Here is an 18,576-nt window from a genome sequence, read left to right on the forward strand (position 1 = left end):
CATATAAAACCTTATTAAAAATATCAGCACATCAGAGTTGTATACCAGCAACCCACAAAGCAGAACACATGTATACAAAAACATTTATTCATATTTCTAATGAATGTTTAAAAGTGTACAAACATGCCTGTGATTCTACTTGATTGAATTACACAAAAATGAAAACATTTACTGCATTTGCTATTCACAATAGTTTAGTATTCACAATCACTTAGCCATATCTATCAGACTCTGCAAAGACGTGGGAACCCACGTCTTCTCTCCTTGCACGAATACAACTCCTCTGTCTATGTAGATGACAATGCGCCCAAATGTATACAGTTGTTTGCCCTCGTGACGTTTGGCCACTAGAGGCATGAACACAATGTTGTTCTCCTCTGCCTTGGTCTGGATGAGATCTTTAAAGTTTGTGGGTACGGTAGCGCTAACTCCCCTGTGAGTGATATTTTCAGCATCCCTGCGCTCTTGCATGGCCTCATAGTGGAAGTCTTTTCTTCTCTCAGTCTGAGTGAGATATGCAATGTTTTCCCTAGCCCCAGGTTGCATGTATCCACCTATTGGCACAGAAAGAGAACACATTGACGTATGCTGTAACGATACATAATGCAGACATTTGTTGTGTGATGATATATTTGCATATGTGCTGAAACCCACCCATGCCTGAAGACACTGCACGGTTCATGATGTCCAATGCTTCATTGAATTTCTCTTTTATGACTGACTGTAACAACAAGGCATCACTGAACATGCCCTTCCAACCGAGGTACCATTTTGTAATTTCCTCATAGTTAGGACTGTTGCTCAACCACGAGCACAGGACCTAATAAAAACAAACAAGAATGTGAAACACAACAAAGTAGTGGATTGCTTTGGTATTGTATTACACTCATCCCTTGTTTATTGCAGTTAATTGGATCCAAACAAGACCGTGATAAGTTAATTTCAATATTAGGATTCAATATTAATAAATTGAATATTTTAGTAGTTAGAACATAGAAAACCTGTTAATGACTTTAAAAAATAAATTTTCTACCATTATTAAAGCCACGTAGACATGACATAACACCCCTATAGTCACCTTTACACTCCTATTATTCTTTGTTTACACTACATTGCACAACACTGAAACATAATTAATGTGTGCATGTCCCTTGATAATTATACTTCCTTACCTGCAGCCACTTTGGAAAAAAGTTTTTGTCCAGCAGAGACACTAGACTGGAAGAGGACAGCATGCCCTCCCAGTCCATCACCCAATTAAAGGGTTCCATCTGTTGCTGGTGAGGGTTGATAACCAACTCTTCCAGACACAGAGCTGTGGAGGGAAAACAGACACCATCGCATATCAAGGCAAAAATAAGAAGTACATTTGATTCCATCATCACCAAGGCTGTACCGAGTTTAGGGATGATGTTTTTCACCATGAAAGCCTCCCAAGCTCCTGGGGTGAAAACATCTTTCCACGGTTGTAGGATGAGGCGTGCAGAGGCATCGCTGGGATGCCACCGCTGCAAAGCATTTGCAAGTTTGCTCCTGATTGGCGGGTAAAGAGGCTCGAGGCGTGATTGGAGCAGGGGTAGCCAAGGGTGGATCCAGGAGTGGATGGGTACTGTGTCTGTTAAAGGGTTCCAGCTGTCCACCTATTAATCATAAAAACACCATTTAGAGAACAATTTTTAAATGATGCAAAATTGTGAAATTATTGTTTTATTATAAAGTAAATGCACCTCACCTCTCGTTGCAGACGAGGTAAAATGAGCTGCTCAAGAAGGTTATCTGAAATCCAAACAGGAAGAAGAGGAGACCACAGTTCCACACAGTCCACCATTGGTGCCACCATGCGAGGCTGCCAGCCTGACACTGTGGACCGCATTACAGGCATCCACACCTCCCACAGCAGTCTTGAAAAGAATCGATGCATCAAATCAAAACCGGTTTCTGTCAAATATATTAGGCTGCTTAATCTGTTTTTACCTGTGATATGCGTCCATGTTTGAATCATGGCCACCGGTATTCAGGTTTCTAGATTCAAGAATTGCTCTCCACTGGCCAATCTCTTCAAGGCAATAAGAACTGTCCTGTAACAATCAAAAAATGAGGAGGCAGCTTGACTTACTGACACAAAACTACAGGGCTGCATTAGAGAGAAAGAAGAAACATCTGCAGGAACATACCTTTAATGGATCCCAGGGGAAAAGTTTCTCTTTCAATAAGGGATGAATTACAGCTGTGGCCAAGTCAGACAAACCCATTGTCTTGTATTCTTCATAATAGTCTGTCTGCAAAGTCTCAAAGATGCGGGCACACTCCTGGTGGAAGACAACAACAAAAGTTGAAAACATATGGATTGACACTGCGTTGGGCCTAAATACATAAGCTTAACATAAAAAAGGACCTGTAAAGTGGGTCCCTCCCGTAGTGCTGTCTCTCCAGACGGGAAGCGGTCCACCAAAGCCAGCACAGCCTCCATTCTGCTGATGGCATCTTGCTCTTCATCTAGTCTGCTCTGAAGTGCCTGAGACTCGTGACTAAGCGTCACAACCACATCTTTTTCATGCTGGAGGCGGCGGGCTGACTAAGTTGGTCATAAATACAGAGCAGATTAGTTAGCGTGTGTTAGAGAAGAATAGTTTTGATGACTGATAAACAGCCAGCACGGGAAAATCGATTTGTTTAACGTTGGTTTTCGTCCGAGTTGGACCTTCTGGTAATTATTTCTACTAATTATCGACACTAACCGAGGCTCCACTGCACAGTAGATGGTTGACTCGATCCCAATAGACTCTAAGTACCGTACCTATTATTTGTCTACTAAACTTCTGCTGTACCTGTAATATGTCTTGTTCTGTAAGGTCAATCAAAAGTTGCAGGTTATGTTCCAGTTCAGGAAGTGCAAAGCCAGATTCCTTCTGATCTCGTGTAGCCATGCTGGGTGAACCTTCTTCTGGCATGCTGTGCTTGTTGGACATCTGACTGTAACTGTTATATATTCTTTGCTCTCTTCCAGTCATATCGATTACCTGCAGATGGGAAGAAAATTTGATAAATGAAACTGAGGTAGGATATTGCTGCAGACAATGTTTTTCTAATACGTATATCCAGTCGAGCTTTCTCTACAGAGTATTCTGTTAGTATGATATACAATCTGGGAAAAAGTCTCATAATATAAAAAGTGGAATAACGTTTTCTGCAACATACCTTAACTTGTGCCAGCTCTCCAGCAGATGCCCCAATGCTGCGGCCAACAAACTTGCCTTTAGCCTTCAGTTCATCTATGGTTTTGTAAGAGTACTTTGGTTTCTTCTTTGCACCTGAGGCAGCTGGATCTTTACGCCACTGGCCTAGCTCCTTCTGAAACTCCTACACAAATTAAGGATGAGGAAAAACATCATTACAACCCTAGTTTGTACTTTTGTTTCAAAAGAGGGAAGAACTGAATACAAAATCACCTTTTCCTCCTCCTCATCTGAGTCAACCACAGGGAAATCCTGAAGACTTTGTTGAGTTCGTTCATTGCCGTAAGCCCCTACTGCTCCCTTTCCTTTGCGAACCTTTGCCTCGATAGGGTTGATAATACCTGTAGCAGGGAGGCAAATGGTCAAGAACCCTGTATTGCAATCACCTAAATCCTAAAATAAACAACATTAATTCTGCTTACCCTGAGCATTCTTGCCCAAGCCTTTGCCTGGTTGATATCCCATTTTCTGCAACAGTTTTTGTCCGATACCCTTGGTGTGTTTCTCCCAGTTACCTATTCCTTGCCCAGTCTGTATGCCACCAGCAAACCTCTGAGACTGGTTTCCACGAAGATTGCCCTGTAAAGATTTTATATTTGGTAAATACTAATATAAAACTGTGTTAGAATATACAGGGCAGTGATATTGTGACAATGTACGCAGACACAATGAAGGGACTTGATGGAGTAGCTTTATATCAAGCTTGGATCGTTACATTACAACATTGTTGTGGACAGAAGACAAGCAATGTACTGTATAATGACAATTCTGACTTGCAAACAACACATATACTGGATGTCAACTTGACTAACACCCAAGTATTTATAGCAAGGACTTAACAGATACATATGTAAGGCTTTACCAGGTATGTCAAGGCATACCTGTCAAGGCCAGACCCTGACCAAAATGGGGCCTAAGTGAAATGTTATTTATTCAGACTTCACTTTGCAGAGAGAATTCTGTGTGCAGCTTTTTCCCCGTACAGAGAAATTCATGACACCACTGCAGTGTGTTAACAAAAAAATAATAAAGTATAATGAACCTTTTGAAGCTTTTTGAGTGCTGGCCCACGAGAAGGTGGAGGTGCTGAAGGGGTGTCATCATCAGAATTTTCAGAGTCTCCTTCTTCTTTTTGTTGTTTTTCCTCTGCTGCGGTTTTTCTTAAACCAGCACTCACAAAGTTTACTGGAGCAGTATAGTCTTTGGATCTAGAAAAAAATATGCCCCTGGTTTAATATATTAAACTTGAACCAGTCAACCATTTTGGTCCACTTAGGATGATGATTGCAGCGTTATCAAAGCCACGATTTACCTCTTGCCTCCAAAGCTGGGTCTCTCATCGTCATCAGAATCCCTTTCCGCCCAGATGCCATAGGTCATCTCCTCTTTTGTTTGTCTGTGTCTGCGACGGTCTGGGTTGAACTCATTAGCCAAGTCCCAATCTGTGATCTCAAAGCTTTCGATCTCTACACCTTCTTCCTCCGCCTCCCCTCTCCGTCCATACAGGTGTGACATTGACATTCTGGAAATGACGATTATGACATAGACAGGCAGTTCAAGAACTTGTTAAAAAACATAGTCATTCTGATCGTTACCCATGGATAATCTGCCCAAGTAGAAGTAAGCCAACATTTGGGTTATATAGTTTGAATCGCTAAAATCAATAAACATAAATGCACCTGATTTGTTATTGTCAAAAGAATTGTAACGTGTACAGCGTGACGAACATACAACTATATAAGTAAATAGCACATATAGTCAAACATTACAAGTAACTACGTATTGTTATTTGTCAATTACCTGTTTCTCCAGAGATTAAATTAACATGGTCTCTTTTGTAAAAGTAGATCAGTTTGGATAGCTAACACCAGCTAGCTTCTTGACGTGCAGCGCACGAGAACACTTTTTGTACTTCCGGTAGAAAAAGTACTTCCGGTGGTTACTAGATTAAAAAAATAAAAATGCTAACTATTTTTTGTCAAAAAATTAAAATCATATTGATCCATACAAATCTATTCCAGTGTTTACATAGAGAATAAAACGTTTAAAATTCATTTTCATTCATTCACGTCAGGTTCCGAGACAAAACCGGAAATAGAAAAGCTGTGCCACACATAAAGTATTCCGATGCATTATAAATGTTTATGACATGATACGCTTGCCCGACAAAAGGGAAAGTTGGTTTCATAATATATTTTGCCCACATATTTATTCAAATTGTATGAACCTAGATGGCTGACACGGGGGGAGAGTGGCAGGTTGCACGCCGACGAAAAGGTGCGTCCAAAAGGTTGACGAGTTTCTTTGTATCTACATCATGCTGTCAGAACCAGCTGGATGTCGGGAAAACCATCAAGCGCATCAGAGAAACCGCGTAAGATTTGAATTCAATAACTACATCAAAAGGTCAGTGAAACTATTTTAATTCCACGTTATTCGCTGCAGGGCTGACTTAAAATGCCAAGATGTTTGGGAAGAATGGAAAGGTGAATCCAAAGTCAATACAATTACAAACATCTCTAGTCAGAAGCCAAAGCCACAGATAGTTGACCCCGTAACCTCCTTGTCTTCCAGGGCAGATCCAGGGCAATGTCTCAGAAAAGTTGCAAGAGAGTTTAGATAGCAAAATAAGTCCACTTCAGTACGTGTGTTATGGCTTGGGCACCTTTTCCTCGTGTGTATCTGCACGTTACCAGCTGGCTATGCTGCTCCTGCTCCTGGATGCAGGAAAGGTGAAAATATATTGATGCTGTCAGTCACCGTCATATCCTAACACATTACTCTAAGTGTATTTCTCTCATTCAACAGATTCCACTCAAAGACTGTTTTGTTTTTGACCCTGCTTTCTCCCCTGGAGAAAAGGATGTCCTGAGAGAGTTGGGCCTGACTGTTCTCACAGAAAATGAGGTAGGTTTGGAATGCTTTTCTTTTATGTTGCGTTAAAATTGTGAACTTCCCCTTCAGTATTATTTGTAATCGACCCTGTGTTGTGTAGGAGGGGAAGCGACTGGCCACCAAACCTACACTCTTTTACCTCATGCATTGTGGGAAGGCCCTGTACAACAACTTATTGTGGAAAAACTGGAGTCCACAGAGCCTGCCCCTCATTATGATAATTGGAAATAGCTTTAGTAGCATGAGAGAGAGGTTTGTACAAGACATGTTGGTTTGAAAATAAACTGTTAACGTGAATTGTATTTTTGTTGTGCTAACAGGATGATCGAGAGAGAATTCAAGAGGAACTACAGTTACATCAGCCAGGCGGTGACTGTGTGTGAGGAGAGACAGCTGACCTGTCCATCTCATCTTATTGATGTCTTCGGTGATACTGCACTCATCACTTTTAATTCTACAAAGCTTATTAGTCTCCCACAGTGTAGTTGGACAGAGACCCCTGAACCCCAATATCAAGACTGCCCGGATTTGGAGATAATACAGAGAGAATCTAACAATGGTGTAAGGACATAAGCTATTGGTAGTAAAGGATGGCAGCATTTACAGTTGCACCACTAGCTGAATATGGTGGACTCAAAGCAGTGATGGATGGTCAGTGCCTTGGTGCAGACGACCTATTTCAATGGGTAAATGTATGCGTGTGGTTAGGGGGTGAGGGTATGGAAAAGGAGTTTATCTTGACATTGTTTTTAACTTGATAAAGTACTTTTTAGAAATAAATTTTGACATTTGGTAAGGACAAATCTATGGGTACATTGTGAAATCCAACTTTGAGTCGTCCATACCTCCAGATGTGCACAAACTACATTTAAATGTAAATTTAAAAAAAAAGAGATATAAAAAGTTATCAATGTCTGCTTAGGAAAAAAATACTGTACATCCCTAATTTCGTTTTGTAGGATTCATCATGTATGATATACATAATATACATAATACATACAGTATTTAGGGTTGGACAAACTTGTGTTTTTTTTTGGTATACCTGTTCTGTTTGTTTGACAGGATTAGACAAAACGAGGTGTGGTGGCTCTGATCATTTCAGTTTGCAAATTTTGATCACGAACCATCACCTTTTTCCTCAATATATTTCCATTAAATTTTAAGAGTTGTTCTTGATCTTTGAATTTGTTTTCAAGGATAGTCATTGGTGCACGTAATGTGTTACTATCTGCATTTTAGAATTAGTATATTGTATACTCGTTGAGAAATGCCACCTTTTTTCACCCATTTTGTGGAAATTGTGCTCAGTAACAAACAGCTGTGAGATTATTGGCACAACATCTGTACCAAATCTATTTAACCACTTATTCAATAACAGTAACTACCTGCAAATGATGATGATCTGATTTTGTTGTGTGACAAAGACCAAAAAAAAGAAAGCTATACGGTAAAAATTTTATTTTTAAAAGAAAAACAGCACTGGACCATACAGACCCCTCCCATCATTACATCATCTGTCTGTCTGTTTCTAACAGTGTGTCCACTGCGCCCATTGACAATTTGATGTTTTCACTCTTGATCTGTTCCATTGACTGAGATGTTTACCCCTCCATTGACCACAGCAGTATTGGAGACAACAATATCTGCCCAGGTCGCCTTACTCTTCAGGCTCCCGGTGACCTTGTCTGATCCTGACTTCATCTCATTTGTTTGATCACAATGCATCTCTTCAGTGGTCTTGACTCCATTGGCTGCACTGGATTCAAGATCAGTGCAATCCACCATCTTGGGCTCTGCCTCACCTCCGGCCACTTCTTTTTCCTCCTCAGGCTCCACCATTTGACAATTAGCTGAGGCCGCAGTGTCGACTGAGGTTTCTTCAACCGGCTGTTCTTGCTGGCACTCGCTTGTTTTTTCCACAGCCAGGCTTGGAACTTCCTTCCCATTTCCTATTCCTTGAGCTTGCTCCTTGTCCTGTCCATTCATAACCTCCAAGAGCTCGTTAGCTGCTTTGCTCATCAGCTCTTTTGCCACCGCTGCCTTAAGTTCCTGATGCTTCTGCTTCAACTCCTGGAACCGCTCACTGCAAAAAAAACAAACTGGTCACTCAATCAGACTCTGTCAGTTAATGAGTAAGGTTCCTTGTTTGGACAATTGATTTTGCAGAATGATACTGATAGTGATACAGAGCAACTCCATCTACGCATTTTCTATGCTGCTTATCCTCACCCTGGTCTGGTCGCCACCCATACAGAGCAAATCAACTAGTTAAGTGCAATACTGTATGAAAACCACGAAACATTTACCTGACAGTAATCCTCCTGATCCCTGTGATCAGACCCATCTGCTCCAGAACAGTCTCACTTGTAGGAGACAGGCACTAAAAGGTGCAGAGTAAAGATTTAGCAGATTATATTTGCCTTTTAAATTGAAAAGAGACGGCATTTTACCTCCACTATTTGCTCTGTAACATTCCCTCCAGTCTGCCTTAGAGAACGTTCCACCTGCACTGCCTGCTTGGTAATTGTGCACAAAAACTCTTTGCTGCATCGTGTCTGAGGGTGATCCTCATCAAACTGTGTGAAGGAAAAAAAATAACAATTAAAGGCACAACAAATCCATTGTATTTCAGTCATACTCGCTAAGAAAATGATGCGGACCAGGGAGGTAAAAGCAGAAAGGGCCTCTTTCTCATGATTCATAGCCCCTCGGTAGTCTCCTTTGCTGCACAGCCACTGGGACATCAGGTGCTGACTGCATAAGAAAGAGGTGTTGGTGATGCTGGGGCCAAACAATGAAACAGAGGATGCTACAAAAAATCATCATACGTGAGAGCAGTGTGCAGATTTGTTGGGCCAAAAAAGGAAGTGTTGAGTCTCAGGGCGTTTTTTAGGTACTGCCCTGCTTCCTCCCCTGTTAACACTAATCCAAGACAACTCTGCAAGGAAAATAAAACCATGATTAATTCATATTTGTTTTCAATTGTGATATTCATATAGTGATATGATACAGTATTTTTTGATAACCTACATCTAGCATGGCTGTGTATGGGTGGTCCTCTCCATGGATGGTAAGTAAGAGATGGCGTGCTCTGAGCAGACACTTCTGGGCCAGGTTAGTCTCCCCTCCAGCATAGACATAGACAGCTAAGAGCGCCTACAAAAGAAATCACACTAAGACCATGTGTAGTTTCTCTAAAAAAATCCAGAGATAATTCCACTTGTTCAAACATAATAAAGAAGCAAAAGGGCATTTTTTGTACTCACATATTGGTGAAGTGTATGTGGGTGGTCAAATCCAAGCACTCTCTCACTTATGACCACTGCTCTCAATTGGACACTGCGTGCCTTGAGGACAAAGGGATTTGTTACAACAGTGTTGGAAAATGTTTTCACTGCTGTTTCAACTGTTAAACGACATCCTTGCCCTGCACAGATTCACAGTGAAATGTTAGATTGTAGTCATAGTAGGAGAATTTAGAGCCTACCTCAGCAGCTTTCCCCTGCAGAAAAGCTAACTTGGCCAACAGGCTGTGGCAATAACATGCCTCATGATGGAGGTCATCGCATACTCTACCAAACAGATATGCAGCATCTTTCAATTGTTCATAGCCATGATCCAACAGACCTGCAGTGGGGAAAACATGGAATTTGAGAGTTGATTTTAAACATACATACTGTATTGCAGCACTTCAGTCTCAGATGGACTGGATGCCCTACCTTTCTGGAGGGAGTTCTGTGCAGTACGAAATGCTTTGGAACCGTCAGAAGTGGGCATGTGAATGTGTTTGACGACAGGGAAGATGTTGATGATGTCATCAGGTCCAATGGGAGCTTTGCTTTGGCTTTCAAGCATGTAGTCCCTCAGTCTGAGCTGGCGTGGACAAAGAATGAACACAAAAATCATGATCATGATACTGATCGTCATACTTTATGTTAGTAAACTTATGCATTCATTGTACTTTGTTGGTTACTTTGTTTGTCAGTAAATTATTTCCACAATAGATTATACTCGGGCGTCAGTGGCTCAAAAGGTTTAGCAGGTCATCCAGAAACTGGAAGGTTGGCGGTTTTATCTTTGCTCCCTCCACCCCATCACTGTTGTTGTGTCCATGGGCAAGACACTTCACCCGCCTTGCCTCGAGTGCTACACACACTGGTGTGTGAATGTGAATAAATGTTTGGTGGTTGGCAGGGAGGCCATTGGCATGCATTTTCAAATCAAGTTTCCAACTGTCCAACCAGGGAAGCTGTGGCTACAGATGTACTACATAGATTATCAGCAAGTGACCGAGGAGTAAATGAATTATGGGGTCACTTCACCGTGAGCTTGTAAAAAGCTTTAGAACTGGCTTTCTAACTCATTTAAGGTATATTTTAGCGGGAATGAGGGCAACCAGTTTCCACACAGGGCCATCTAGGGTTGTATTGTAAGGGTTTTTCTCCCTTAACAACAAAAAGTGTCATTAAAAAAACTACATTTTGTGTTCAGTTGTGTTGTTGTTGACTAATATTGATAATATAGATTATCTGAAACACCACTGTAAAATGAATCCATTATTATAGTACTTTGTAGCTTCATTCTGCAATGGCCAAGAAAATTATGTGTCAATAATCTCATGGAATCTAACAGTCTAATCAGATGGCAATTTATAAAGGAATTATAATTATAGTGTTACTACAATTGACTAGTGACAGAATGGAAGAGGACTACAACTTCATATCTAATATGATATTATATTATTGATATCATATTTAATACCTGTACTCCAGTCTTCAAACAGAACTCTCTGACCAGGGAGATTTTCTGAAGCCCGTAGCGTTCAACCAGTTGGTTCAGACCAGAACTGTTCAGAAGAAAAATGGCAGTTGTGAAAGCGATTGCACTTCAAACAAACTTAAAATCTGAGCAAACAAAAAGCCTCAGCCTTACCCAAGGCAATCAGAAATGCTGTATGTTTCCTCAACATCCTGGCAGACCAAGTTCCACAGCTCGACCGCAGTAAGCGTGCTCCAGGTCGTGCTCTCAGAGGCCCCAGGACCTCGGCCACGCCGCCTTGACTTCTTCTTTGTGTCCTCTCCCAGCGGGGTAGCTGCGAAGTGAGGGACCAGTAGGCAGCACAAGAAGTGACTGACAGCTGTAGCCAGACACGGCATGTCCACTCCCTGCAACAACCCCAATCACACACACTATTTAATGACAAGAACAAGAAGGTGTACATGCCTAAGACAGCAATTAAAAGTACCTGGAGGAAACTGTTGAAGACTCTCCTTGTCGAGCGCATTAAAATTTCACAGATGGCCAATCTCTGGTGAATACATAATAAAGAATGTTTTAAAATATGCATTGGAAGGCAAGTACATTATGAAGACTAGTTCAACTTAATGGTCGGAATGGTAATAATTTTGTTTTGCTGACACACCAGTAAATGCCTCATGCGCTCTTTGTGCTTTGACTGTTTAATGGCTTTGATCACATGACCCAGATAACGCAGGTTGATGCCTCTCTGGTGTAGTGCTTCTTTTAGAGAAGCTCCGTCCATGGGGGTATCATTGCTCTGAAGGCAATGGCTCACCTGCAAATACACAAACACAAATAGTTAAAGCAGATGTCCAAATTAAACAACAAAGGTGTATACAACATAATAACACCAACAATGGATCCACATACAAAAGCTGGTATCTGGTGGGTGACAATGAAAGCTGCAGCTTCACGTAGTAACCTTTCATGCAACTTTATTGATGCGCTCTCACTACTTGGGAAAGACACTCCTGAAAACACAGAATGACAAGCCTATTTTGTTTTTATGTAAATTGAGTGAAATCACATATTGTAGTTTCTCTTGGTACCTGGTGAGAACAGATTGGGGCACAATCGCATCTCAAAGATGATGTCGCTAAGAGAGCCCACTTCTTTACAAGCAGCCCTTACAGCTTCAGTGGCCCGAGAGTCACCTGCAAATAGACGTTTGTGTTTAAATGATGCAAAGACTTCACAGTATGCTGATATTTATATTTGACTTCTTACAAGCTGTTGCACACTCTTCAAAGCCTCCATTATCATCCAATTTCTCCTTGACAAGCTGTGTGAACTGAGTGTGTCTAAAATAAATACAAATCTTTCAGAAAATAATACAAAAAAGAAAGAAAAACTATTTTGGGGGGACAAATTTGACTCACTTGTGCTGGACAAATGCCTGCATCAACTCTGGCCTCAGTCTGCAGAGACTGTGAGGAAAAGTCCTTGGGAGTCCACAGTCTTCCTGATAGTTCAGTGGCCAGCCTTCTTTTACACTTGTGCTGTTTTCTTCAGCTTCTTTGCAGCTTTCTTTCAGTTCCTCTTCTCCACTTCTTATCTCACTGTTCACATCCGCACAGTAGTTGGCATCAGCTGGGAAAGTCCTGAACACATCCAGTATGTATAACCTCCCATCAGCCCCCAGCAGTCCCTGCGCGTCCACTGAAGTGAACAGCGGTACCCGATGACCATTGGGTGCTGCGACAACATGTTTCTGCAGGGAAAGTGCTTTGGCGGAATGAGCCAAGAGCTCAAGCATCCGTCTGCGATGGGGGGACTCCTGGCATCCTGCATTCACTCCATAGAGCAAACCCCTATTCAAGACAAAAACATTACATATGTAAACTCAGACGAGAGCACGAGTGACTCTACAGTAGGATCAGTTGTAAGGTCAAACATAATCATAACAGCTTTGATTATATTTAGACCAGGGATCTCAAACTTGTGGCTGGCCACCATATTTTGACATCCAAATTGAGTGCCCTGGGCAATTTGTATTAATATTTTCTACATGTACCATATGTATATCATAGCAAATTTGAGTCCCACAAGAGGTTAGAGGCTCTTCAGCTTGCTAAAATGAAGAGGCTCAATTGCTTGTCACACACTTTCATGAACAGGTGGGTCACCTGACAGAACGCTAACTACAATCATGATGCGAACACGGAAATTATGGCAAAACATGTAACAGGTAAGTAAACAAATGTAGGCCACTATTACTACTATAAGGAATAATAAAAGTGAGTTAATTTAGATAAAGTAACGTCAGCGACTTTCTTCAAAAGGTGCTGCAGGGCATGCTGGAAAGATAGACGCACTGTCAGCAACGTTGTGTAAGAGGAAGTGATGCCAAGCCTCTGGCAGCAATAAGTAGGCAAGAGAAGCCCATGTTCTGAAGAACAATTCATTTTCTGAACTGATACATAGCTACTGTATATTCATGAGCCATACCGTGAGACAGGTGTGGTTCCTTCCTCTTGCTCAGTGCCTTCCAAACCAGGAGCCAAACCCTGGGCAGACAGGCGCACTCCTCTGTAGTCGACAATGGCTGTAGGTAGAGTGTGTAACCCCTGTAGTCCTTGTAGATCACTGTAGGCCTGAACCCCTTTAAGCTCCAATCTCTGAGCAGCCCTGCAAGTTTAAATGGTACAATAACCACAATCACAGGCTTTCATCAAGCAACCTTTCTTGTGTTGTGTCCTTACCTGCGGCCCCTCACCCCACCAAACACTGCACTTGCTGCCCCCTGGCTCATGAACAGACCACCAAACAGGAAAGCTGGGTCCTCAGGGTTTCCGTTGACTGGCTCTGCAAAGCCTTCAACCACTGTCTCCGCTCCTAGGGACACTGTCCTCACAAATGCACTGTTTACCTGTGAAAGGAGTGCTGATGTGTAAATCTCGATATTTCTTATGACACTAAAAATAATTGTAGCCACTTTTATGGTTTTTGGTTACCTGTAGAAGTGCTCTCTCCCTTCGGAGCCTCTCCTCTTGGTTGGTTTGTGGAAGATCTCTGGCTGCTTGCAGCTCCTCATTCCAGTCTGGAGCCTATGTAAGTGACACATACCAAACTTAGTTTAATTATAAAATCTTTATGGTTAAGAAATCTGTAATCATACGATGTAACCTGGTTTGCTGGTTGCTCATCTACTCCCAGCCTGCTGAAGTTTTTTTTGTGAGTGCGGGTTGCACAAGGAGGGCCAAGCCAGCATCGGGTTTGATAAGGAGTAGGCATCATCTCGACTTGCGGTACCTGATGCCTAAATAAATCACAAACAAATTTTACTATTTACAAAAAGGTAATTTAGAACCATTAAAATTTCAATCAAAAATGGTATCACCCACCATTATCTGTGCACCGAGAGAGTTATGTTTTATGTAATTGAGCTTATTGATTATGGTTCATGTTTTAACAATATATTCTGTTGCACCAAGCGTAAACTTGCTGTTAGCAGGAGAGATATCATTTTATGTATAGATAATAAAAGCCATTCATTGGCATCAACTGAATTGTTCTTGCCAGAAAACATAAAGATGCCTGGAGAAATTACTGATCAAACAAACATAAATACGACTCTTCATATTTTTTTCCATTGAGTGCTATTGAAGTTTTACCTATTTTTAGTAAAAGCTTGTTGGAAGGCAGGACTAATATGACTCAGCAGGTCAGTGAAGCAGTGGCACACTGGGGATGATTGAGTAGGACGAGGATCAAATGCTTCCTGTGTAGATCTGAGATTAATAAGTCAAGTTAATTAGATCAGGAACACTTCATGATGCAAAATGTACAGTATATTCCATGAAATGAAAATAATATCTCTTAACCTGTTGACAAAGAAACCTTTTGGAGAAGATGTTATGTCACGCCGTTGTCCCTCCAAGGTCACCACAGTGATGTACAGGAAGTCTCCTTGCAGCTTCCTGTGTCCTGGAGGAGGGTCCCAACAGCTAAGAGACAGGTCCTTCATGTAGCTTGGGACCTGCTGACACAAACTTCCAAAATCAGCTAATGACATGTAGTTTATTTGTACAAACAGATTCTGTTGGTAAACTTTACCTCTGGTTGGAAACTATGTGGTAGGAGAGCCATTAGCGGTCTGTCTGAGGAACCAGGCAGGAGGTATTCCGGAGGTGCTCCATCATGGGTGGCTACTTCTGGTTTTGGGTTGCTGGTGGATCGTTTCAGGCTTTTTCCGTTTGATAAGCTATAGTCTGAAGCAGCAGGTTTCAGCAGTACTATTTTAAATGTATGTCACTGCATTGACCTTCTGTACAAACAGTACAGTATGGGTGCCCTACCTGGTGTTGGTGCATGTGTAAGAGTCTCAAGTAAACTTGGCGATCGTCCTTCCCTCAATGCATCCTGGGGTCCAGATGTCCTCAACAACTCTAAGACTTGAGCCAAATGATGCCTGGCTGAGCAGACAGTGTAAGGCTCTGAAAAGACATTGCATGCAAGACCTTATTGAACCAAATGCTGATGCTCTACAATGTTTCATATACTTAAAATGTTATATTAGTATTGGTTTTAAGATTTTACTAAAATATCACATTCAAAAGGCTGAATAACATTGATTCTATGAGAAACAATGTCAGTACTTCATCAACAGAAGAAATTGGATGGTCTAAGTACTACTGTTACACAACACACACAATTTAAAATGTCTCCCATTTTGGGATGGCCGCAATTAATATCTGGAATCTGGAATTGACAGCTGCTTTTGTTAGGTTCAAGCCATGAGACTGACTTATTGATAGCAAAATGGCATTCCTAAATGACAATAACGTGTCATTTGAAAATACATTTCCAGTAGCAGCGTAGAGTATACAGACAAGGAAACAAACTCCTATACCCTCAACCAGACGGAGGACTGTTCCACGTTTGAACCCCTTGAGGCTTTGCAATTCTGCAAGGGGGTCCAGAGTTGCTCCAGCAAAGGCCAGGGACAGGTTGGAGCGTGGGGACACCTCATTTCTCGAAAGCAAAGTTGTTACAGTATCTTGAACCAGCCAACATCCACAGACCTTCAGACAAAGCAGAGGATATCCACACACTATTATATGTACACACAACAGCAAGAGCAGAATGAAACAAAAAAAACAGCAAATACTAATTTAATCAGTTCCAACACAGAGCGATTAAACCAACTGTTTCACTATCATTTGCATTGTTATCAGTAATTATAAACTCTATAAAGAATATGATGGACTGAGTCTGAGTAAATTCACTGAAAGGCTAATGTTGCTGGTTTTATCAACAAAAATGCAGCCAGCTTTGTTTGTACCTGAAACTCAAACGGCTCCACTCCTGCTCCCTGGATCTTGACAGGGAATGAGGTGTCATCTCCTTGCTTGACAGCAGCAGCATCTTTCCCAGCAGTCACACTATTAGCATCTGTTTGAAGGGAGAAAGTAGAAAGCTAAATCTATTTTAATCCTACTTTAATGAATACTAGATACTATATTATCGTCTCACAACACTGGTCTGAACTAGGAAAAAGCATTTTAATAAATATTGATCCATTAACAAATAACTAATTGCCACCGCACGGCAGTCTAGTGGTTAGCGCGCAGACCTCACAGCTAGGAGACCAGGGTTCAATTCCACCCTCTGCCATCTCTGTGTGGAGTTTGCATGTTCTCCCCGTGCATGCGTGGGTTTTCTCCGGGTACTCCGGTTTCCTCCCACATTTCAAAAACATGCTAGGTTAATTGGTGACTCCAAATTGTCCATAGGTATGAATGTGAGTGTGAATGGTTGTTTGTCTATATGTGCCCTGTGATTGGCTGGCGACCAGTCCAGGGTGTACCCCGCCTCTCGCCCGAAGACAGCTGGGATAGGCTCCAGCAGCCCCGCGACCCTCGTGAGGAAAAGCGGTAGAAAATGAATGAATGAATGAATAATTGCCACCGCAGAACACTGCATGAATATAGGTAATCACCCCATCATCCCTGTTGTCATGTTGTACAGTGCATCCACTCACAGTAGCGATTCGCGGCCCCACAAATTTGCAAATTTTTGGTTGTAAAATTTTTTTTTTAAATATATTTGTTTGCATGTCATTCACCTTAAGTCTGTGATAATTTATGAATAAATATGTGATAAAGGCTGCAAGGGGGACGAGTGGTTAGGGTGCAGGCCTTTTTTAATGGGTTTTGCTGGTGGTCTTGGATCATAACCCCTTCGAAAGCGGGGATCTACAGTATTTCATGCGACAGCAAACTTGTTGATGCTGAATCATCAGTCAATTCCACACACACACACACACATACACAACATAATCCTTAAGAGCAACAATCAACTACTTGATGAATTCATGATTAAGCCCACCCCTTGTTTAAACTATAGTATTGCATGTGTATCAGCCAACAAATGAATGACTACGAATTGTGATTCATATTTCTAGAGCAAGCACTTTGGAAGGTGAAAGTGAGGCCAAAAACATAAATGGGTGTGTCCTTACCATGCACACACACACACACACACTTTAACCCCACCCTCACAGGGGGAGAGCAGGACCTAGCATGCACAACCTACATTGTGACTAAACCTGTTGAATTTGCATGTCTTCTAAGGTTGACGGGACAACCACACCCAGCAGCGGCATGTGGAGACTGCAGAGTGTTAACGTAGATAAACTAACAAGGCTTTAACATTGCAGTGAAGCATGCATGCATATTACTACATCTTTTCTAAGTACGCTGCACACCCATCAATTAGGAATGTAACCGTTCTACAACAGAAAGCCTTGCTGTCAGTGTGAGAGTCCACCATTGGAAAGCACCCAAAAAACAGCTTTTGTGTTTGCAATTGGCTGCAGGAAGTTTCCTCCTCTTTGTTGGCACTCGGCCACCAACCTCTTCCCAGTTGGAGTTGACTTAATGCAACAGAAACCTTGCATGGTTGACAACTTTTAGTATGAATGTCTTGGTATTTAAAACAAAATTCCAGGTTTAAGTGACTTTCTAATGAGCTCTTGGTGATGAAGCTTTCGAAGACTGTGCCTGTAAGTTAAGGAGAATAGGAATGCCGTGGGGCACTCTCACCTGCAGACAGGCCAGCACACATTCAACCGTAATCACTCTATCCTGTGTAAAGGGAGTGGCAAAGGTAAGACACTTATACGAGAATGAACATTCCCTTTTTATTCTAGGATACCAGGTTGTGTCTGTGTGAACATTAGAACAAAGAATGTCAAAAAAGCTACATTATCATAGCAACAGAACCATGTTGAATGTCCCACCTTCTCTCACTCTCCTGCTAGGGAGGCAGCAAAGACATGGAAGGAAATGGAATGAAAGGATACAAGAGTGTTTGAAAGTTACCATTTGTCTTGGTTTGATTTCTTCCTCCTGCTCCTTTCCTCACTTTGTCCTTCATGTCTGCAGTTGATTTCTTTGCAGTCGTGTAGTGTTTTGGCTACACTATGCTGGAAACTGCTACGGTCTTGTGTCAAGCTGGAATGCAGCACTGGGGTATCCGGGTAAATGTGCGACTGGATTGCTTGTGAGCCCAGCAGATGCCCCACCCTCTTGTTGCTCCACACAGTCAGCTTACTCTGCGTGTCTCCCACACTTTGTTGGGTGTGTCTATGCATACTATCTGTGCTCACTCTTGCTTTCCCCAGCATGCTTCACTCCCTAAA

At 41.8% G+C, this 18,576-nt stretch overlaps 3 protein-coding genes across 4 annotated transcripts; 1 reads left to right on the plus strand and 2 right to left on the minus strand.

Moving 5' to 3' along the window:
- Positions 1 to 71: 71 nt before the first annotated feature.
- tfip11 (tuftelin interacting protein 11) lies at positions 72 to 5,166 on the minus strand. The gene is made up of 15 exons (XM_058070896.2): positions 5,037 to 5,166; positions 4,549 to 4,758; positions 4,279 to 4,444; positions 3,659 to 3,815; positions 3,450 to 3,577; positions 3,199 to 3,360; positions 2,829 to 3,020; positions 2,396 to 2,575; positions 2,175 to 2,309; positions 1,975 to 2,078; positions 1,733 to 1,901; positions 1,397 to 1,640; positions 1,173 to 1,315; positions 655 to 820; positions 72 to 554 (listed from the first exon to the last, which is right to left on the minus strand). Exons 2-15 carry the CDS (start codon positions 4,755 to 4,757, stop codon positions 208 to 210), a joined length of 2,502 nt encoding a protein of 833 aa, XP_057926879.2. The 5' UTR covers position 4,758; positions 5,037 to 5,166; the 3' UTR covers positions 72 to 207.
- A 166-nt stretch (positions 5,167 to 5,332) lies between these two features.
- On the plus strand, positions 5,333 to 8,881 carry srrd (SRR1 domain containing). Its single transcript, XM_058070915.2, has 6 exons — positions 5,333 to 5,610; positions 5,682 to 5,722; positions 5,811 to 5,968; positions 6,045 to 6,143; positions 6,232 to 6,383; positions 6,452 to 8,881. The coding sequence occupies exons 1-6, from the start codon at positions 5,468 to 5,470 to the stop codon at positions 6,702 to 6,704; spliced, it is 846 nt and encodes a 281-aa protein (XP_057926898.2). The 5' UTR covers positions 5,333 to 5,467; the 3' UTR covers positions 6,705 to 8,881.
- LOC131128245 (clustered mitochondria protein homolog) lies at positions 7,543 to 18,566 on the minus strand. Of its 2 annotated transcripts, none has more exons than XM_058070906.2 (28): positions 18,257 to 18,566; positions 16,216 to 16,325; positions 15,784 to 15,955; positions 15,230 to 15,367; positions 14,988 to 15,142; positions 14,756 to 14,910; positions 14,546 to 14,662; positions 14,058 to 14,190; positions 13,886 to 13,978; positions 13,634 to 13,800; positions 13,380 to 13,559; positions 12,311 to 12,742; positions 12,159 to 12,232; positions 11,981 to 12,085; positions 11,802 to 11,902; positions 11,554 to 11,706; positions 11,377 to 11,439; positions 11,064 to 11,296; positions 10,893 to 10,977; positions 9,851 to 10,004; positions 9,619 to 9,758; positions 9,398 to 9,478; positions 9,162 to 9,287; positions 8,960 to 9,069; positions 8,792 to 8,885; positions 8,582 to 8,707; positions 8,438 to 8,511; positions 7,543 to 8,214 (listed from the first exon to the last, which is right to left on the minus strand). In XM_058070906.2, exons 1-28 carry the CDS (start codon positions 18,309 to 18,311, stop codon positions 7,701 to 7,703), a joined length of 4,140 nt encoding a protein of 1,379 aa, XP_057926889.2. In that variant the 5' UTR covers positions 18,312 to 18,566; the 3' UTR covers positions 7,543 to 7,700. The 2 variants fall into 2 exon arrangements, with proteins under 2 accessions (XP_057926889.2, XP_057926888.2); XM_058070905.2 differs by having other exon boundaries at positions 14,756 to 14,913.
- Between the last annotated feature and the right edge of the window lie 10 nt (positions 18,567 to 18,576).

This window comes from Doryrhamphus excisus, linkage group LG3 (assembly GCF_037039965.1).
Source record: "Doryrhamphus excisus strain RoL-2023G ecotype Guam linkage group LG3, RoL_Dexc_Guam_v1.1, whole genome shotgun sequence".
Classification (NCBI taxonomy): domain Eukaryota; kingdom Metazoa; phylum Chordata; class Actinopteri; order Syngnathiformes; family Syngnathidae; genus Doryrhamphus; species Doryrhamphus excisus.